The sequence below is a fragment of the Camelina sativa genome, chromosome 6 (genome assembly GCF_030686135.1).
Source record: "Camelina sativa cultivar CO46 ecotype springtype chromosome 6, ASM3068613v1".
Lineage (NCBI taxonomy): Eukaryota > Viridiplantae > Streptophyta > Magnoliopsida > Brassicales > Brassicaceae > Camelina > Camelina sativa.
The window spans coordinates 11800217-11822832 of NC_141885.1; the positions used below are offsets into that span (position 1 = coordinate 11800217).

At 34.1% G+C, this 22616-nt stretch overlaps 3 protein-coding genes and 1 long non-coding RNA gene across 8 annotated transcripts; 3 read left to right on the top strand and 1 right to left on the bottom strand.

Moving 5' to 3' along the window:
- Positions 1 to 2747: 2747 nt before the first annotated feature.
- Positions 2748 to 4999, bottom strand: LOC109131910 (non-specific lipid transfer protein GPI-anchored 2). The gene is made up of 3 exons (XM_087452903.1): positions 4072 to 4999; positions 3189 to 3269; positions 2748 to 3047 (listed from the first exon to the last, which is right to left on the bottom strand). The coding sequence occupies exons 1-3, from the start codon at positions 4433 to 4435 to the stop codon at positions 2911 to 2913; spliced, it is 582 nt and encodes a 193-aa protein (XP_087309029.1). The 5' UTR covers positions 4436 to 4999; the 3' UTR covers positions 2748 to 2910.
- A 2198-nt stretch (positions 5000 to 7197) lies between these two features.
- On the top strand, positions 7198 to 8465 carry LOC104790650 (uncharacterized). The gene is made up of 2 exons (XR_768722.3): positions 7198 to 7655; positions 8037 to 8465. It is a non-coding gene; the product is annotated as an uncharacterized LOC104790650 (long non-coding RNA).
- A 1047-nt stretch (positions 8466 to 9512) lies between these two features.
- LOC104790651 (leucine-rich repeat protein 2) lies at positions 9513 to 11531 on the top strand. The gene is made up of 6 exons (XM_010516430.2): positions 9513 to 9981; positions 10382 to 10453; positions 10577 to 10720; positions 10873 to 10944; positions 11046 to 11117; positions 11197 to 11531. Exons 1-6 carry the CDS (start codon positions 9749 to 9751, stop codon positions 11267 to 11269), a joined length of 666 nt encoding a protein of 221 aa, XP_010514732.1. The 5' UTR covers positions 9513 to 9748; the 3' UTR covers positions 11270 to 11531.
- A 6430-nt stretch (positions 11532 to 17961) lies between these two features.
- Positions 17962 to 21960, top strand: LOC104790652 (putative peptide/nitrate transporter At3g43790). 5 transcript variants are annotated; one of them, XR_015558884.1, is made up of 18 exons: positions 17984 to 18280; positions 18409 to 18449; positions 18543 to 18603; positions 18699 to 18801; positions 18910 to 19012; positions 19139 to 19192; positions 19287 to 19349; positions 19447 to 19496; positions 19578 to 19653; positions 19856 to 20053; positions 20240 to 20327; positions 20449 to 20552; positions 20646 to 20731; positions 20832 to 20939; positions 21030 to 21074; positions 21168 to 21284; positions 21461 to 21504; positions 21645 to 21960. XR_015558884.1 is itself a non-coding variant. In XM_010516431.3 (17 exons), the coding sequence occupies exons 1-17, from the start codon at positions 18139 to 18141 to the stop codon at positions 21731 to 21733; spliced, it is 1440 nt and encodes a 479-aa protein (XP_010514733.1). In that variant the 5' UTR covers positions 17962 to 18138; the 3' UTR covers positions 21734 to 21960. The 5 variants fall into 5 exon arrangements, 2 of the variants coding, with proteins under 2 accessions (XP_010514733.1, XP_087309025.1); XR_015558883.1 differs by having other exon boundaries at positions 21196 to 21284; XM_010516431.3 differs by lacking the exon at positions 20449 to 20552 and having other exon boundaries at positions 17962 to 18280; positions 21196 to 21284.
- The last annotated feature ends 656 nt before the right edge of the window (positions 21961 to 22616 follow it).

Here is a 22616-nt window from a genome sequence, read left to right on the forward strand (position 1 = left end):
AATAGTAGTCTCCTTTGTCTATGCTTCAAATGACAAACCGTCTAGGCATACTCTATGGGATGAGTTGGTGAGTTTATCTTCTGATACAAGGATGAGTGGTAAGGCTTGGGCTGTACTTGGTGACTTCAATCAGTTACTACACCCATAGGAACACTCCTTACACGATGGCTCTTCAGCGGACAGGCCCACAAGACTCTTTAGGGGGGTACTTTTAAATGCTTCCCTGACTGATCTTAACTTTAGAGGTTCCACCTTCACCTGGTGGAATAAGAGAAATAGTGCTCCAGTTGCTAAAAAACTGGACCACATCCTTGTTAAAGATCAATGGTCCACCACCTTCCCATCTTCACTTGGTTTATTTGGTGAACCAAGTTTTTCTGATCATGCCTCATGTGGGATAAGTTTTCAGTCTACAGCACCTAAGTCAAAGAAGCCATTCAGATTCTTCAACTTTCTTTTGAATGATCCAGACTTCCTCTCGCTGGTCTGCCTCAAATGGTTCTCCCTACATGTCTCTACTGTTTCAGATTTTCGGCCAATCTCTTGTCTAAATACAGTTTACAAAGTCATTTCAAAGTTATTGGCTGGACGACTCAAGACCATCTTGCCTTTGGTAATAAGCAATGCCCAATCTGCTTTCATGCCAGGTCGCTTATTGTTGGAGAATGTATTACTCGCCACTGAGATCATACATGGTTATCACAAGGAAACGACACCCCCTAGTGCAATGCTGAAAGTTGACCTGAGAAAGGCTTTTGATTCAATTAGATGGGATTTCATTATATCTACCCTCAGAGCTGTAAATTTTTTCTGAAAAAATCATTGGATGGATCCAGGAATGTTTAACCACTGCCAGTTTCTCAGTCACAGTAAACGGCCACACAAGAGATTTTTTCAAGAGCACAAAGGGTCTGAGACAAGGTGATGCAATGTCACTATATCTCTTCATGCTTGCCATGGAGGTGTTCTTGGGTCTGCTCAGATCAAGGTACACTTCCGGTTACATCTCTTATCATCCTAGAACCTCAGAAGTGGAAATCTCCCACTTAATGTTTGCCGACGACGTGATGATCTTCTTTGATGGAGACAGCTCATCCTTGCATGGTATCTATGAAACTTTGGAGGACTTTGCAGGGTGGTCTGGCCTTCACATGAACAGAGGAAAAACTCAACTCTTTCATGTGGGCCTGACTCAAGTTGAAGCCAATGCTCTGGCAAGTTACGGTTTCACGCCTGGATCATTACCTATCAGATACTTGGGATTGCCTTTGATGAGCAGGAAGCTAAAAGTTGCAGAGTACGCACCTCTAATCGAGAAACTCAAGGCCAAATTCAACTCGTGGGCAACCAGATCACTTTCCTTCGCTGGTAGAGTGCAGTTGATTACTTCTAAAATCTCAGGCCTCGGTAACTTCTGGATCTCCACTTTCATCCTTCCGTTGGGATGTATCAGGCAAATTGAGTCTCTCTGTTCTCGTTTCCTATGGTCGGGCAAAACAGATAAGAAAGGTATTGCGAAGATTGCTTGGTCACAGGTTTGCCTACCTAGAGCTGAAGGAGGACTCAGTCTAAGAAGGTATGCTACATGGAATAGAACTTTATGTCTTCGAATGTTATGGCTCCTCTTCTCTGGAAATGACTCCTTGTGGGTCGCTTGGCATAAGTTCCACAACTTTAGCAAGGTAACAAGCTTCTAGGATCAGTCAGAAACAGTTTCAAACTCTTGGAACTGGAAGTGTCTCCTCAGACTGAGAACCTTGGCTGAAAGATTCATCATGTGCAACCTCGGTAATGGAAGGATAGCAAGTTTCTGGTTTGACAACTGGACGCCCTTTGGTCCTCTAATCAAATATATAGGTGATCAAGGGCCCAGAGACTTAAGGATCCCTCTCAAAGCCACATTAGCAGATGCTTGTGATGTTGCAGGATGGAAGATTGTTGACCCACGTTCTGAACAGGCCCTCCAACTCCATGTCCACCTAACCACCATAGGCAAGCCGATTGATTCTCTAAGGTCGGATTCATATATATGGATGGTGGATAAGAAGTGTAACGGCTTTTCGTCTTCACGAACCTGGGAGGCTCTAAGACCGAGAGCAGAGATCGTCAACTAGCACCAGACTGTTTGGTTCAAAGGGGCAACGCCAAAGCATGCTTTTCATATGTGGATTGCCAATCTGGATCGCCTCCCTAAAAAGACAAGATTGGTCAGGTGGGGAATGGGCATCAACACTACATGCGGGCTCTGCTCCAACCATCCAGAATCTCGAGAGCACATGTTCCTTTCTTGTGACTTCGCTCGTTTCCTTTGGAACTCTACAAGTAGGAAACTGGACCTGCCTTCCACCAGTTTGGGCTCATGGCAACAATTGGTCTCATGGATGAATCACGGCACTGAAAGATCACCGTCTACCCTGCGCAAACTGGTTTGCCAGTCGGTCATCTACGCAATATGGAGACAACGGAACAACCTGCACCACAATCAGACCCACATGCTACCTTCTGCAATCTTTAAAGCCATCGATCGTGAGATCAGAAATTCCATCACTGCACGCCAACTCAACAAGCGTTTCAAAAAGCTTATGCAAGCTTGGCTACAATGACTCTATTATCTTAAGGAATGTATTTGCTTTCTTGTTTTCCACTTTCTTTGCCAAGAAACCAATCACATGGTTGATCTCTTTGTAAACCAACTTTTTCATTTTATATGAATATTTGCACTTTAGCAAAAAAAAAAAAAAAAAAAAAGGAAGAAATCCCAATCTTTATTCAATATGATGAATGAAGAAAATAATAATCCGTGGATACACAAAAGTAATAAATTCAAGACCTACAAAAGCAACCATATATCACTCTTTAAAGAAAATAGACAATATTAATAATGGTGTTGTTGGTTGGAAGAGAGTGAAATCAGCAATAGGTATGAAACACAAATGCTAATGGGAAAATTACAAGATTGAGAAAAAGAGAATACGTTGCAATGCTTGGTGCATCGCTTGTTCGGAAAGCAGGACCCGGCGCTAATCCACCAGGTGATCCCGTTGAACCTATCCAATATTCAATATCGATTAGGGAATGGACAACAAAAGTACCCAACCAAACCAAACCAAGAAAAACGAATCCGGAATAAACCAAAACCAAACCACGATACAATGTAGAAGCAAAATATAAAGGGTAAGATCATTTACCTGACATTGGACCTGGAGCAAAGGTTGGGGAGGCTCCCTCGTTGCCCATAGCTACAGGTGCTCCCACAGGAACTCCAAATACTGTTAACAACATAAACTTTATTAGAACTAAAATCATTTCTGAGTCACGTATCAATAGTTAAGAATTTTTTGTCATAAGAATTCTGATCTCATATATAGTAGATGGTTTGTAAAGCTGTGGGCTAAATTTGTAATTCAGTAACTTTTAACATGAAGGAAGAGAAAATAAAATAGGACAGAAAGAAGAAGAAAACATGTGATACTTTTTTGGGCAACCGACAATAGTACTGAATGTGCGAGTAGTTGAGTAGTAAAGTTAGATCACAATTTTTATTATTTATTAGTTTTTAAAAATCCGAACATTAGTAAGACAATTAAAAAAAAAATTCATACTATATCGGAATTATTTCAGCCATTCTTAAGACCTTTGTGTTGGTATGAATGAGTAACCATATATATAGTTTTATTTTCATTTCTCAATTTATGTAGAATTTCACAAAGAAAAACTAAGAACCTAAAATCACATATCCATTAACATATACAATGCACATTTTATTTTCATACTTTTGGAAATAATAGTAAATAAAATAACACAATATATAGAGCTAGCACAACATTTCATGCTTTTGAAATTAAAATCACTAAAAATTTGTCAAATTTTTCTTTCAATTTTTATCTCCTAGTAGACTCATCATATAAACTAACTTCTTAGACATTTGAGTTATTTTTTCCTTTTGCCGGTCATGAATATTCATTAGTATAGTCTTCATAATAACTATATTTGCATGCGAGAGTATTAACATAATTAACAACTTCCATGATTAAAAGAAAAAGTAGAACGAAGGTGGAGATATATACGTACAAGAACAGAGTGAAGGATCAGGAGTGACAACGCCGCAAACTCCGGGAAGCTTGAGAGCCTTTGCCTTGTCAATCTGGACTCCCAACTGAGCCGCCATGTCTCCGGAGAGGAGGTAACATAAGCATTGCGGCGAGCTCTCCACTAGCCCCGCTAGCGCAGGACAACAAGTCTTGTCCGGTTTGGCCGCACCTCCGCCTTCTCCGGCCATAACGTAAGAGAGACAGCCCGTCATGTTCATTAGGTTCGTCATGCAGTCTGGTGCTCCCGATGGTCCTGAAGATGGAGACATATCCATTTGTGCTGACACATGTCCTGTTACCGATGCTGCGACGAGAACAAGAGCGATTACTACAACGTTCGACATTGTTTCTTTGCGTTGGCCGGTATGAGAGATGAAAAGAATTGTGAATATAAATCTTGTGAGCGGAAACAAAGCTATATTAAAGGATTTAGTTAGTTGCCATTAATGCGTGTTTATAACTACCACCTACCTCTCTTATTCTTTCTATATTAAAAAGTTTCTGTATTATTAATATAAGAAAAAAACACACCAAAAAAAAAAAGTTTTCTTTAAATTGCATCAAATTCTTATTAATATGTTGCGGTATAAAGAATGAGCAGTTGTAGCCAGATCAAATCAGTCGAAGAAATCATGTGTTAGTACTTTGAAATTGAAAGCCATCACAAACCATAACAATCGCTGAGAAAATGTAGATCGATTTAACGCCTATATAAAACTTTCAATCTTCATGTGTTTACCGACCTTATAGTGCATGTAGTTGATGCGTCGAAAAGCGTTTGAAAGCATTAATGAGAGAGCACATGTTATGCGAATATGAAAACAAGACAAATAGTCTGACATATAGGAGTATATTACTACTAAATGATTTTCCATAATAGCAAGAGTTTTTTTTCCATAAATACATGTAGTTACAAATACTGTGACTATATGAAGATATAAAACTTTAGGTATAGATTGTAATTAATGAAGCCACCGTTCTCTTACCAAACTAGATAAGCAACCACATGGCCGTCTTCATAACTTCCAGCTGTTTTGGTCTTCAGTCTTCACGTTCTTAACGTACGTTATTCTTTTGTGGTTCACAAATAACGACTCTTTCTGAGCAATGATGAGAAATAAGACGAAAGTGATCACTGATCAAATAAACCAACCTATATAGATACTATAGTTATATATTTATATTGTTTATATCAATATTATAAAACTATTTTTTCCACCATTCATCAACTTATTTGTATAATAAACAATCATTTAATGAAAATCTAAATACAATTTCAATATTAAAATTAATATTCCCTCTACCTATTCCTAATTAATCTATATTTTAATAAAATAATTGTTTAAAATGATCCATGTTTTTAATTTTCTAAGTGTAGTTATTGTTTTTTTTCAATTATCTCAGTTTACCTTTAGTAATATTTATTATTTTTTCTCAAAGTTGCTGTTTTTTTGGTTTTCTTAAAACTCAGGGTAAATCCCAAATTCTACTTTTACTAAATTTACTACACTGATACTTGCGGCATAATTATAACTCCTTAAAAACATACTTACACATCCAATTTCAGGTGTGTGAGTAAACGAATTTACTCAATAAAAAAAATAATCTTATATGTATGCATGACATTAACGATTAGCAATTATCTTGTCTTAACATTGTAAAAGCAGAAAGATAAGCAGACATATCGATTACAAAATATGAAAGAAAGACTAAGAACCGCAATGTGTTGAGAAAGTTAGCTATGAGTTTTTAGTTTATCAAACATCCTAATTCCTAAACAACGTCATGTTATCTAAGAAGTGATTGCATTAGAGACCTGAAGCATGAATTAAAATATAGCTAGTCGCAAATGTTCATCACCAAAAAAACAACTAATAAGATCTCTGTACAATATATACAAAGCCCAACTAATTTTATACTTTTTTGTTTTTTGGGCGACCTCTACAGTGCCGCCATGTCTATCGGGGCTTAAGGTGAATTTAACATTAGAAGTTATTTTAATATATTTTATGAAAAAATAAATAAATATTAAAATTCAAAAGTATAAGAAAATAAATATCAAAAATTCAAAACTATAAATTTTTCAAAAAAAAAAATATATCTAAAAAACCTTAAACATAATCGTTCTTCTTTCTCAATAAACTATTTCACCAACTTCTCTTAATCTTTTTTCCTTCTGTTTCACGACCTTACTCGGTCTTTCACAATTTAAGGTTTTGTTTTCCTTTTTGTATATTTTTATAAATAAATATATTCAAATGAGTCATACATGGGTTGTTTAGGAAATAAAAGGACTCTCAAAACCATAATGATACACTATATTTTCCAGAATTGAGGTTCCAAAAACACACACAAAAACTATATAGTTTGGGGGCCTGAGGCAAATGCCTTTTTTCTTACCCATAGGCATGGCCCTGAACCTCCAACTAATTTTATACTTAAGCTTCAAATTTTAGTATCAGTATAATAAAATACAATTTTTTTTTGACAAATATAATAAAATACAAAGTTAAAAATGATTATGAAAGGAACATATAAAATTTAAAGCTCTAAAGATGAGTTAGTATTATTTTTAGCTCATTTTTTAGGTTTTCTATTACGAGAAATTGACCTGAAAAAGAAACTTTTAAATGTTTAATCAAATACTACTAAATAGAGCATCTTTTGTGATTAGTAAGACTAGTTAATTAGTTATCTAGTTACTGTAATTTATAAGTGGAAGTCAAAGTCTTCTGTTTTGACCAAGAGAAAGTAACGTATTTGAATTTGACCATTTAGTTTGAAAATTTAAATCAATATTTATGTTCTCTTTAAAATATTGACAAAAATTGATATAAAGTCTTTTGGTTTTAAATTATTAATTTAATTTATCAAAAATACATGACACTATCGTATAATAATATTTTTCTAAAATGCTGCAAATCTATTAAATTTATTTATATGTTTTTCCCCCACAAATAATTTCAAAATTTTAAAAATTTGAACACTGAGGAAAATCAGAAATCAGAATGATGATTATTTATGAGGATTCCAATTCTAACATTTAAAAAAAGAAAGAATTACTATACTAATACATAAATGGTGGTTTATTACTAGATTAGTACCTGTTTTCTTTCATTTACGAGAGTAGTATTAATTTGTTGCCAAAAGACCTTAAACCATTTTTATAATCTTGTATTTACATAAGTGCCATTAAGAATTATTTTTGGATTAGAAAAACTAAAATAATTCATTTTCCCGATCTCGTTCTATCTTCTCGACAATCTGGTTCCGCCGTTCTGTTCTCGTTGGATTGGGAGTGGTGGTGACTTGTTATTTGTTCCGGTTGCTTTCAAGGTTGATCTGAAAAGTTTTGTTCTTGGAATTTGTTGGCTTTGCGTCGGTGCTGCCCCAAAAATTCTCTCCCCTTCTCCAACGGCGATCAATCTCTGTCCGATCTCTTTCTCTCTTATGCTCTACGAACCTTTAGAATCAGCCATGGATGAAGAGTATGAGGTTATCGTTCTCGGCACCGGTCTCAAAGGGTGTATCCTCAGCTGTTTCCTTTCCGTCGATGGTGTCAAGGTCTTGATCCTCTTTCCTCTCGATTCGTATCTCGTTTCTTTAAACAAAATCCTCTTATCTGAATTCATGATTGATTTATTTGGATTATTGAATTGATCCGGATTCAAATCTTCTATGTTATTTTATCTACGATGAATGGACTGAAAACGACATATGGTCGGACAAATATGACAGAGCAAGAGAGAACCATTACGTCTTTGCTCCTCCTTGAGTGTTACAAGTTTCTATTTTGCTTTCATCTTGTTGCTTTCTAAACCATCTAGCATGTATGGCTAGGTTGTGATTGGTAAAGCTAGAAGCAAGCAACTGCAACCCCATGAATACAACTTCATGTTTTTGAAATGTAGGTTCTTGTTTTAAAGTTTCATGTTTTGGTTGTAGATGAGCTCAGAACCAACTTCAACACTGGCAGAACAAAGAGCTGCGAATGGAGAATTTCTCAGCTTCAAAACATTTCTAGGATGCTTGGCAATAAGGAGAATTGCATCATAGAAGCTTTGTATCAAACATTTCTAGGATGCTTGGCAACCGTTTGTATCAAACATTTCACAAGATGCTTGGGGTCTTTAGCCATAAACCATGAACGTACCTGCTATTATTCGTTTGCTAAAGACCGATTATACTAACTGTAGCTTTGTATCAAGATCTTTCCAAGCCTGAGATTGAAGCTTTTCTTGTCTACATTCTCCAGTGAATTATATAGTCTTATTGTATACCTCTATCTTTATGTTTGGATAAATACAAATTAAAACAACCTTCGTTGGATATTGTCTTGTTTTGAAATTTATGAAATTATCACTTTGCTCTTCATCGACTCTTTTAGTGGCTTCATACCACCATTAGCTTTATTGTGCATATATCCAATTGGCTTGATCGCATTTATAAACTGACAACTCAATTGCCTCAAACTTTATTATAACATGTACATACCAACCAGACAAATGAAAGCAACATGGTTTGTTTTTAGATCATGAAAATAACTAGATAAGTATGAGCTAACTCTCTTAGCCCATCCTTAAGTCGTGATCTCCATCAGCACTGTACCGACATATACATATTCAACAAAGTAAAAATTTAGGTAACTCTTTGTTTAGGACAATTTTGTCTTTTCACCATTTAGGTAATCTCATTTAACCTAAAAATTGTTTTTCTAATGTTGACTTAAATTTCTTAAATCTACTACCAATTACTAACTCTATCACCATACAAAACCCTAAGTCTACGAATTTTAAGCTATTTTAGTAAGCGTTAACTCTACCACAACATAATTCAAAAACTCTATTCCCAACAATAACTCTATCATCAACAATAACTCTGCTGGCACTAATTATTACTCTGCCATATAACTCAATTCTAGCTTCTTACTCTACCACCACTACAATTAACTCTATCGCATATCTCTATTTCACCCATAACTCTAAGAATCTTTTTCTTAGTTACTCTACCACCACTAAAGTTAAGTCTACGGCGGATACTTAATCTACCACATAACTCTATGAATTTTACTAACTCTACCATAACTATTTATATCTCTCCCACGTAACTCTACCAGTGTTTTAACTCTCTCGTATAACTATATCTCTACCGCCACTCTACTTCAACCTATCACATTACTCAAAGAAAATTCATAAATCTATTCACTAACTTTACCAATTTCATCTAACTCTATCGTCACTATGGTGGTAGATTTATGAATTGGCAGTACATTTTCCCTCCAAAAAGAGCTTCGTTTTAACACTCTCTTTCCTATTTGTATTTTAATGACGATGGCATGTTTCATAATTTCTTTTTTCCTAACACATGATTCCAAGGGCGATTTTGCCATTAAAAATCAAACCTCCCTACACTCCAAACTAGTAATAAACCACAATTAATGTCCTATTCTAGTAAACCTCCCTTTAAAAAATGAAAAAAAAAAAAAAAAGACAAAACAAAAACTCATTAAGAAAAAAAGAAGAAGGTACATTTCAGACCAAAAGCCACTGTTCTTTTATTCTCCTTCATACCAGAGAGAGAGAGAGAGAGAGAGAGAACTTGTAAAAAGGGTTTGAATAAGTCAGACAGAGATCACGAAACCCTAATTTTGTCTCCCGATGTCTACGAGAAACAGTCGATGGGAGCTCTTCTTCTTAGCAGCTTCTCTGATCTCCCTAACCTTAGCTTTACTTGGCCTAACGGAAGCAAACTCCGAAGGCGACGCTCTTCACGCTCTTCGACAGAGCTTGTCAGATCCAGACCATGTTCTTCAGAGCTGGGATCCAACTCTTGTTAATCCTTGTACTTGGTTTCATGTCACTTGTAATCAACACAACCAAGTCACTCGACTGTAACATCCTCTCTCCCCCTCTCTCTCCCTCTATCTATCTAGCTCACCTTTGATTCGATGATTCTTGAGTTCATTCCTTGTGGAAGCTAACCATTTAGTATAGATTACAAGTACTATAACCTTATTCTAGATTAAAGGATATAAATTGAGAAATCAACCACTATAATCTTGATTTGAAAATTTTATTTTAGTTTTTTGGGAGCATTACTCTCTGTTTTGTTGCCTTTGGATTTTGGCTTCTGCTAGTGTTTAAGTTTGATTCTTTAAGATTCATAAATGAGTAAAGACATGATATTTGTTTTGTTTTAACTTCAGTTCAGTGATGTTATTGTTGCCTATTTAGATTGGAATATAACGATTCTTTAGTATGTTCTCAAAGTTTTATCCTTGTTGTTGGCAGGGATTTGGGGAACTCAAACTTATCTGGACATCTTGTACCTGAACTTGGGAAGCTTCAACATTTACAATATCTGTATGCAATCTCACCACTCTCTGAAAGACTTAACTTTTTACTGATGCAAAAGTTAGTTCCCAATTATGTGATTAGATAATTGTATATTAACAACTGTTTCTCCTCTGGCTCTGATTCATACAGTGAACTCTACAAAAACGAGATTCAAGGAACTATACCTTTTGAACTTGGGAATCTGAAGAGTTTGATCAGTTTGGATCTGTACAGCAACAATCTCACCGGGAAGATACCGTCTTCTTTGGTGAAATTGAAGTCACTCGTCTTTCTGTAAGTTTTTTTTTATTTGTCGTTGTTGTATACATTAGTAAGTAGGCAAGTGTTACTTGTACTAATCATGATTTTTATATATCTCTTTTCTTCTTTTGCTTTTCTCTCTTTGTGCTATGAATTTTTCTAAGTAAAATTGTTCTACATGACAGGCGGCTTAACGAAAACCAATTAACCGGTCCAATTCCTAGAGAGCTCACCGCTGTTTCAAGCCTCAAAGTTGTGTAAGTTCAGTTACTCCAGCACTGTACTACCACTTCTGTTTGCCACTAAGGCTTTGAGTCTTTTTGTTCAGTTGAATTAATAAATATGCTTTCTTTGTCAGTGATGTATCAAGCAATGATTTGTGTGGAACAATACCAGTAGAAGGACCTTTTGAACACATTCCTATGCAAAAGTAAGTTCTTTTATGACCAACAACATTTGTCCCTTACCACAAGCTTGTTTTCTAACGCAAATCTGCCCCATTGGTACAGCTTTGAGAACAACCTGAGATTGGAGGGACCAGAACTACTAGGTCTTGCAAGCTACGACACCAATTGCACTTGAAATAAGTTGAAGAATCTATAAAAAGAAGAATGGGCCTGGGTGACCTTGTAAGAACTATGTACCATATATAAGTAACTCTGCACCAAGTGTTTGTAAATCTATATAGTAGCGCCTTGTTTCATGTTAAAATATAAGAGAGGTTTCAAAGACGGAAACATGCAGTGTATTGGTACTGGTAGACTTTGAGTGTGTTGGCGTTGGTAGATGGTAACTTGAATGAATGTTAAACATTCCATAATAATATGTATAATTGGGTTTGATTTTTGCAGTATTTAGCTACATATATATGTATGTAACTTTGTATCTTATTAAAGAAACATGACTGTGCTGCAATTATCTTTCACTACCTTATCATCATCATTTATCTTAAATTACCGTTATTCAGTAACCCTGCATGTCGAAGTCCACCCATTACATTAGCAGTCAATGGTTGTTATAGTTTCGTCAGATGAACTATCATCATAATCGGTACTTCTATTTGATTCCGAATCAGTGGTGACAACGCACGCAAAATCTTCATAATTTCTAGGCAAAGGCAAACAATCTATACACATAGTTGTCAAGAACCGGCCAGGTTAGATATTTTGGGCATAGGACACCATACATAAGTGCTCCAATTTTATGTAGATGACAAAAGTAGTCAGAGATTATGTAATCCACCAAGTTTGTTTCCGTTTATCGTGAGGCAGGTTTATTGGTAGACTTGAGCTTAAAGTAAAGATTTTTTAAAAGACGCACCAAAGTCTATAAACATATATTTGTTCTTGTGCTCTCGACCTCAATCTTTAATCAAGCGCAGTTAAATTGTGGAAGATAATCTCAACCGCACGTTCGATTTCGTCCTCCGAGATAATCAAAGGCGGAACAATCCTGACGACATTCCCTTTCCCTGCCCTCAAGATCAGAAGACCAGAATCAAGGCAAGCATTGACCAATGGACAATAAATAATTTAACAAATAATTATATATCTATAAATGTAATTCTAGGTGTACATAATATATTACAAATAAACATAATTTTTAAAATCAATCACGCATGGGTTCGTACCTAGTATTATCTTACTACAAAAAACCGATAAAAAAAAAGAGAGAGAGAATTTGATTAATTAACAAGTGTATTTGTTTTTTGCCAAAGAAAAAAAAAGTTTATTTCTTAGCACATCTCTCTTTACCGAGACTGAGAGTATTCAGTGTTTTTTTTGTTTTTTAATTAAGTTTTTCTGAATAAAAAAAAAAGAAGGGAATTTGCATTTGTAAACTAATACTAGTAATCTATACTATTAAATGGGGAGCACACTTAGGGGGTGTATTCACAATAGAATTTTGGAGGATTTATGAATTTTTGGATTTTAGGAGATTTTCAGTGAGTTTTTAAGGTACTTTGGTGGATTTGTTATTATTTTCTATTTTTGAAAAAAAAAAATTGTGATTTGATGAGATTTGGTGAGACTTGAATGGATTTTTAAGAAGATTCTCAAATCCATAAACAAAAATATAACATAGCAAAAAGATTTTTGGCAATTTAATCTGAATAGCATAAACTCAAAGATTTAAATTGAAAGGTACAAACAACTTGTGTTCCGGTTTAGACCATTGTTTATATTGACCTTTAGCTTTCACATCTTCTATATCTCCCATTGTAGCTTGGAAACTAAAGCCATACAAAAGAAACAAAAAAATTTGTAAGCAACCATTAACTACGTACATACGTTGATTACAAAGTGGTGAATGAATTTGGTCACGTTACTCTGTTTTCTCACACCAAAACAGAGCAACACTCCACCGTGAATGAATTTGGTCACAATCACTATTACCTCTGTAAACGAGAGAGAAGAAGAGATATATCAGATAGAGGGAGAGAGCCCAGAATTTGTTTTTATAGCAAAATCATAATTTGTTTTTTTTTTAAACCAATCCTACAAAACCATTCTCCAAGGTGGAATTTTCAAAATAGGATTTTCCTTACAAAAATGTATTGAAATTCTCTCACAATCACTATTATGTTTTTCTAAAAAAAAAAGAATTTGGTTTTGAATAACTGAAACTGACTTTCTTTGTGGTGTGGTGAATGAATGATGTATGGAATGATGATGTATGGAATGAATAGAAGTCAGGGTGTTTCAATTCCCCTTATGCAATTGTAGTATAAGAGGTGTCAATCCAATCTGAGTGTTTGTGAACAATCAAGATGTGCATATGAGTCTAAGTCAAGCCAATTGTAAAGATTGTTTGTCACTAACAATCCTATAATGAGGTATGAAATGCAGAAAGTAAAAACAACTAGAACAAGATACTAAATGCAAACAGAACAGACAAATTAAAGCTATAATGAAACTAGAACAGAAGTAGACACTATGCTGATGAGCTAATGCAAGACAAGTAATGAACAGAAAACAAAGTGAATGCAATGGAAATGAAACAGGAATGAAACAAGACAATCACAAATCATAAACACAATTTCTGGGGATGAACTCGAGCAGCACTCGACCGAGTGTAGGTCGAGTACGGGGTCGAGCTAGACTAAACGTGAAAACAGAGCAACACAAGAAAAATAGAGCAATGCAAAAACTAATCAAACAACAAGCAAGCAATGATATTTAGACTAAGATATTAATAAACAAAGAAGGCCTTGAGGAGGGATTCATGGGCTGAGCTAATCATTGTGGTTATCTAACTTGGTCAACAAATCTCAAGCAAACTTTGAGCTGATCTCTAGACATACTATTCTAAGACATGTTTAATCCACTCTCATGGCAAGAAACAATCAAACCTATGCATTTCTAGACTTGTTCTCGCAAAGTAAAGAATCTACACAAGCAGGCATTAAGCAATACATCTCAAACCAAACAAGACTTCTAATCTCTTAGCAAGCCTAATGGTAAGCTCTAGATCTAGCCTTATCTATGCTCCTTAGACATTGGTGTGATGCTAAGATGCTTGAAATCAAACCCTACCTTCTCAGATATAGGATCAGCATTAAGAACATCTAGCCTAGAAGAGATCTACAACAATCAAGCTTGACCAAATCAAATAAACCACAAGATCAACCCAGCCTAACCCATCCTCAAGGTCCTAAGCAAACTACTCACAAGAACACATGGTGAAATATGTCAAAAACCCAGAAAATATTGAAACTTGCATCATTAGAAAGATGAAACAGAGATCTACAATATTGATGAAGAAATAAAACTCGAAATCTTAATATTTTGAAAGTTATGAAACAAACAAAATACAAGAATCTAGTCTTTTTTTCTTAAACAAGTACTAAATCTAAATTAAAAGAAAGTGCAAAAGGAATAAAATCTAAAAAAGGTAAAAACTAGGTTTTAGACTCTCTAAAAAGCTGGACTCTTTGGTGGCTGCAGGTACAAGGGCCTTATATAGGAGGTGAGGTGGAAGCCCTAAAAATACAAAAAGTCAAAGCAGCCAACGGCTCGGTCAACTCGACCAGTGCTCGGTCGAGTGGCTGGTCGAGCTGGCTTCTCTCGTACATTCTCCACTCGGTCGAGTCCTTCTCAGCACATGGTCGAGTGGTGGTCGAGTGTGCGGTCGAGTTGGACTCCGGACCTTGATTCTACAGCCTTAACTCTCTTGTTTTCTCCTCAGGATAGCTTTACTTCTCCTCAGCATTGCTTCCATGCTCCTTAAGCTCTAAAATCACCTGTTTATGCATGAAAAGATGCAAATGCAATGCAACTATACTCTAATGCATGATTAGTCCTAAAGCTACACAATAATGGCCTAAATGGATAGCAAAAGATGCAAAAGTTGTGAATAAACTAAGGGAAAACAAGGTAAAATATATGAACATCAATAACAGTGGATTTGTTATGATTTTTGCAAATTGTTAATTGAATAACAATGGATTGTGAGTGATTCGAATGATTTTTAACAAAGGTCATATTCAATAACAATGGATTTGAGATGTGATTTTAAAATCACTAGTTGAATAACATCGGATTTTACAAAAAATAACAAATCCTCCAAAATCATGTTTTGAATACACCCCCCTTAGGAATAAAACAAAAAACAAAAAACATGACATATATCCATGTTGCCAAACAGACCAACTTACTTACATAATTAAAAAAAAAATAAACTTCCATAAAACAATAGTAACAATTATTAATGAACTAATTGATTAACTTTTTTTATAATTCAAAATATTCCAGTAATAAAAATGATACAAAAAAATGAAAATATTAATTATAAATGATACATAAAAATACAGCCAATAAGATTACAAAATGAAAATATTAAATATTATAATAAAAACGAAATTATTTCTATTAACAGTTCCCTGAATTTTATATAGTTATTAAAATTTTATAAAATAATAAGAGATTTCTGCAATTACTAAAACTTATAATTTAAGATTTCCATAACAACTGTATCTAACTAAATTTATATAGTATGTATGAAAATAACTTAACTTTAATTTAAACAGATGATTTATTTTAAGAAATCTTGAAATAAATCAGTAATTAGTTTACCAAATATCTAAAATTTAGGGATTATTCTAAAACTAACCTTATATATTTTAAATATATAAAAAATATTTGGAAAGCACACTAAGAGATAAAAAAAAAAAAAACAAAATGAAATTCCATATAATACCCTCTTCATTAAAAATTCGTAAGAACAATAAAAGGGTAATGGCAACTAATTAACCAGTCAACCAGAGCTCAAAGAATTTTAATATGTTACGTGATTGTGTGCTAACTTCTGGGAACATAATTTGAGAAAACAGGATGGAACCGGATGAGACCAAAAAATAATTTTAAAAAATAAACATAGTCCAAGTTCATATTACAATTAAAATAAACTAATGCTTCCAATTTTCTGTGTAACAATTTTCAATTTCTCTAACATAAAAAATGTTCAAAAAATAAAAAAGGACACAAAACTATGTTCTTTAATAGTTAACAGATTGAATAAAGAAATGTAATCCAATATAAATTAATCATTTGTCAAATAATAATAATAAGAAGTACTCTAATTTTGTAAAAAAATTTATGATATGATATGTCAAGATATATAAATCTATACTATGAATTATATTTGTGTTTTTTCATCATCCGTTTGGGAGGTTTTTTATTTTTGACAGTTTCTTTCTCCAGTTTGATAGATCAAAGGTTTAATAAAAAAAATAACTCATCACTAATTTCCATGGGGATCTAAATTTTATAAAGCATTTCCAACCTCACTCTATTTTAGTGTAAAAACTCTATTATAGAGTAACATTTGCTCCAACCATATTTTATATTTTACTCTTAAATAGAGAAAATGATAGGATTACTTTATATGTAAAGTAACTCTATTTTTTTACACTAATTCTATTTTAAAGTCAAAAATAAAATGATACATTGAAAGAAAACTATGCTCTATTGTAGAATTATTCTATTTTTAGAATTAAAAATAGAGATTTACATTGGAGATAGTCTAAAAATGATTACGACAACATGTCCTTCAAAAAATAAAAACATTATTTAAACTATTTTTTTATTAAAATGGGGAAAAAGGTAACAAGAGGAGATCATAAAATTTGGATTAAATCTTAATTTCAACTTTGAAATATCAAATAATGGATACATGAACATGAGATTTAAACTGATAAATTTAATTTCAATTTTCCCTATTTATTTCAAATATCGTGACATGAAATAATGCTTACGGGTAATTCAAAAAACAAAAAAACAATATCTAAATTGTTTTATATAAAATACGGGTTGATAATTTTGGGTAACGTGAATTCGAGCATGATAATTGAGGACACAAAATGTACTCATGTGGATTACGGCGTTACAGGGAACAAGCTTTTTATGGATCAAAATATTATAATAAGTTACGTGGCAGGCACACAAAGCGGGTTTGACCCGCTTGATTCAAATATTTAGAACATCCGGTTCATGAAGTTTTAATATTTTTTTGTTGTTTTTACCTGGTCTGATAGTTCACAAGTTTAATATAGCTGATTACTAATCCAGTTTACATTAGATTCAGATCTTCTATAAAATTTATGGAGAAACGATTATTATTTCATTCACAAACTTGATGAAAGCAAACCAATATAAAGTTATGTTATATGTTATACCAAATAAATATATCCACAAATAAAACCGGCGGATGTGAAACACTTTCCTATTTTCTTATCTGTTGGAATAAAATATACAATATGAAGTGAGTAAATTATTATTAAAACCATAGTTATGAGATTAAAAAGTTATATCTGAAACGAGACATATCACCTTTCTCTTACTATTTTCTGTCCCAGATAGATATATCACTATCTCTCACTATTTTTTAATATAGTTGTCTTTTTTTTTTTTAATTATTAAGAGGTTCCGGGCATAGATCTGTACATCCTCTCGGGCCAGGGACCAAAACATTTTAGATGGTCCCCTCCCAAGCGTCGTCCCTCAAACCAGCGACCTTTAGACTTTTGTCTTTACATCTAACAAACAACAAATTTGATCATTCTTTTTTCTAAACTAAATTAAAGACAAATCGAATACTAAATTAGTATGAGTTTGGACTATGAATGTTAATATTCCTAAAAGATAAACATAAACCTAAGTGAATATATAACCTACACAAAAGTGAGCTAATCCAATATGTAATATATTATAAACATGATAATAAACTTAGTTTTTGAAATACGTGCGGATCCGAACCTAGTTAAGTAGTAGTAATGCCACTTGGATTAAAAAATTTGTCCTCAACAGGCAGCACCCACCCACTGAGATATTAAGAATCATTTCAGCTTTTTTTGGCGCCTTTCAGGAGGAATAAACTTTTCTTATCCTAATGAAATAAAACAAAGTTCGTCTACCTACGCTTCTCCGATTCCGACTCCAGTGGTTCGGATCATGGCCGATGATGAGTCTCGAACCATCCTCCTGGAGAAGAACGAAGATTGCCCTGGCTGCATCATCGATCGAACTAAGCAACACCAGCAAGGCGTCCCTTACTTGCACCTCTCCTTCATCTGGCTCGTCTCACTCTGCACTGGTTTTTTTTAACTTTGTTTTCTCAACCTCTCTTTAGTAATTTCTACAAACACCTTGGCGTGCAAGTGATTCATATTCGAATTAGGCTATATGTGATACTCATGTTTCGAACCTTTTTGGTGATTTCAGCTCTCCCAATCTCTTCTCTGTTTCCATATCTTTATTTCATGGTAAGTTTATTATTTATTAGTTACACCTTAAAATTGTTTTTGATTGCTTTAAAACATTCCATTGATTAACTTGGTTTTGTAATGTGGTGGCAGATCAAAGACTTTGGTATTGCTAAACAAGAAGAAGATATTGGTTTCTATGCTGGTTTTGTTGGTAATTTTTTGCTTTGTCTTAAGGCTATTTGTTATTTATTGCTTCCTTGAGCATGCAGCTGATCTTGGAAGATTTCTTGATAACTTTGCAATTAGGATCATCATTCATGATTGGAAGAGCTTTGACATCTATTGTCTGGGGCAAATTAGCTGATCGATATGGTCGCAAACCTATTATTCTTATTGGGACTTTCTCAGTGTTAGCTTTTAATAATTGTCTACTTTTTTTTATTCATCAAAGTAAAGATTATTCAATTTTTTCTTTGTCTTGCAGATTTTTTTATAAGCTGCCTGACTCTCTTTTCAGGATCATATTCAATACCCTCTTTGGTCTAAGCACAAGTTTCTGGCTTGCTATTTCCTTTAGATTTCTTCTTGGCTGCTTCAATTGTCTACTTGGAGTTATAAGGGTATATATGTCTTAATTACTCAGAATACAGTAGCTTCTCGCGCTGATATAAATGAAAAGGATCGTGTAAAGTGTTAGGTTGCATTTCCTGAAAGGTGTTTCCTTTGTTCTTTTTCCCATGTTTCAGGCATATGCTTCAGAAGTTGTCAGTGAAGAGTACAACGCTCTTAGTCTTTCTGTTGTAAGGCTTTTATCTACTTCGAAACTTCGTTATTGCCGCCAATGGTTACTTTTATCTAGAGGATAAATAGTTCTGTTCCGTTGCATTTTCTCAGGTAAGTACATCGAGAGGTATAGGATTGATACTAGGTCCTGCTATTGGAGGTTATCTTGCTCAGGTACACTTGACTCTAGAATCTGTTCAGTTAACTTTTCGATATTTGACTTTCCTGTCCTGCTTAGCTGACTTGGTTTCTGTTTTCATGTTTTTTTAAGCCTGCAGAGAAATACCCAACTATATTTTCCCAGAGTTCAGTTTTTGGAAGGTATTTTAATTTTCTCCATCCATTTTTCAAATGCTAGCAAAGTTAGTTACCTCAATAGGTGCTTGGTGTTGTGCTTTACAGGTTGCCATATTTTCTACCGAGCTTAGTTATATCAGTCTATGCTACTGGGGTTTTCATCGCTTGCTGGTGGCTTCCTGTGAGTATGATAAATAGATATGATAGTGTATACTTGTTCTGAACTGTTCAATGACCTTCAAAAACAAAATCTGTTATACGGTATTGATCATAAAATGAGTTCTTATGAAGTTCCGGAGCTATAGTGTGTTGTATGACTTGACCATGTTATGATTTATATCAACCTAAGACTGGAAATGTTAACTCATGATAACTATATACAGGAAACACTACATACGCGTTGTAGAATTGCACAGGGGAGACTTAATCCAACTGAGCTAAACGATGACGAAAGCAGAGGAGGAGGAGGACTTGATGACCAGAACATAATTAGTAAGCCAAGTCTTCTGAGGAATCTTCCATTGATGGCTATCATCATCGTGTATTGTGTTTTTTCCCTCCAAGAGATAGCTTACTCAGAGGTAAGTAAGATAGTTACTAATTACCTAAAATCATGCGATTTTACTAGGACATAACTAGTTTTAGATGTTCCTCACTTTCAAATTTTCCTAGCCGCTTTAAGATATTGGTATTTTTGGTGCCCTGCCGAGAGTATTGCAGAGAAAGTTTTGTTTATGAATTTACTCTTTTATTGGTACCTTTGCAAGATATTCTCACTCTGGGCCGTCAGTGACAGAAGCTATGGAGGATTGAGCTTCTCATCCCAAGATGTAGGCCAAGTTTTAGCTATATCAGGTGCATGTTTTATTTACCTTATATGGATTGTCTGGTGGATTGGTCCAGAAAATTGTGAATGTTTATTTGGAATTTTTCCAAAAATATTCTCCTTATCACATTATCTATAAAACCTTTTCAGGATCTCGCTTTGTTCATGCATGGTTGCTATTGTTTTCGTATATATAGTTCGTCAACTCTGTTTCTTGAGTTTGTTCTTGTCTATCCATATCCATGGTCAAGAGAGTAATGTTCTTTACCTAAAAGAGCCGCTGTGCTCGCTTCTTCATGCATATCCCCCTTGGATGTTCCTCATAAATTGAGTTACCATATTTTCAGGACTTGGGCTTCTGGTGTTCCAACTTTTGGTATACCCACCGTTAGCTAAGGCCCTCAGACTCCTTGTGATTATACGTCTTTCTGCGGTAAATCTTGGGTTAAAATTTCTCGAATAATGCTCTTTGGTTTGTTATATTACTATATTAGTAATGAGTCCTGTTCATTTCTTTATACTTTGTTGTTCAGGTATTGTTGATACCGCTACTTTCTTGTTACCCCTATATAGCTTTGCTTTCTGGGGTGACCCTTCATATGGTGATAAATTGTGCATCCATAATAAAAAACGCTTTGTCTGTGAGTTTTTGTTATAACTCTGAAGCTTTTGTGCGTAATATATTTCCTTGTTTAACAGTAAGCAAGATTTGAAATATGTTATGTGCGCAGATCTCTCTTGTCACAGGACTGTTTATCATGCTAAACAAGGCTGTGGTATGGTTCTTTTGGCTGGTGTATTGGCGCTTCCTTTTTTCTTTACCTTTATAGTTATCGTTAGTTTCTACATCGGTAACTTCCTCTGCCCAGGCTCATACTCACTTTTCTGACACCTCAGCCTCAGAATCAGAGAGGTGCTGCTAATGGCATTTCTATGACCGCAATGTCTGTTTTTAAATCATTTGGTCCTGCTGGTGGAGGTGCCTTGTAAGTATTTACTCTGACTCATACACCAAGTAATATCTTGGAAACATCTATATTTTGGAAAAATGCACTTACATTCTTGCAAATGCAATAAATATACAAGCTTCATCTTTGTTCGTCATAGATTGTTGCTTTGTCTGTTGCTAATTCGCTTTTTTCGTGTTTTGGTAACGCTGCAGATTCTCATGGGCGCAAAAGAGACAAGACGCGACTTTCCTTCCAGGTAAAATTTGAGCACCCATCCCAGTCCATGTCAACTAAATATTATTTATACCCGTGGCTAAAGAATCGTGAACCATCATTGAGTATTTCATCCGAAAGACATGATTTCTAATTACATTTTTTTGAACACTACACACACAGGTGATGAGATGGTGTTCTTGGTGTTGAACTTGGTACAGCTCGTAGGATTAATTCTAACGTTCATACCTTACATATCTCAAATCCACTAAGAGATTCGTTACTCTTCACCCTTATAGCGAGGAATAAATGGGAAAATTCATTACAAACTATTGTGCTTCTCTATGATTCGGCACCAAAAGAATGACTAATAATGTAACTAACTTTCATATGTAGTATTATTCATTACAAATTATGTGTTTCCGAATGATGGTCTTGGCAAAAACTTGTCCAAATTCAAGTACGTAGTCCTCTTATCTACATCATTTTTTTCCGATCATTTGGCCATTATGTCTTCTCTCTTGAGTCTTAATTAGTCTCCTATGGATACTATCTGAGATTGTTTTCACTTTGTTTACAAAGTTAGCCCTATAACATGAAGATCAATAACTGCAGCTTTATATTTATGTCCTTTAAGACAAAAAAACAGTAAATTACTTACTTTAAACTTAATCTACTAAAAGTTTTAAGAGTAATGAAGGATACTTATATCGAACAACTTAGTATGACTATGTAGTACGTAACTGAGTTATATAGCAGAATATTTTTGCCTTAATAATAAGTTTTAAAAAATTTAAAGTTTTTTTAATACTTATTAAGACAAAATTTCAGATAAATTATATACAATTGGTGATAGTTATTTCAGATACAAAATATATATTATCATTTAGAAAACTTTAAATTATTATTAAGGCAACAAAATTATTTCAGATACCTAATTTTAAAAAATGTATAAAAATCAGTTGTGTTTAAAAATCAAATCTGATAAAAAGAATCATGAATTAATCTCGTTTTTTATATTTGATAACCGGCACTACCTATGTTTTTGTGTTTTTTCACATTCATTGTTTTCTTATTTTTCATATTTTTTCTCATCATTTTCATTGTTAAATTATTTATGGTAATTGTAATCATTACTTTCACCATCCACTTCTT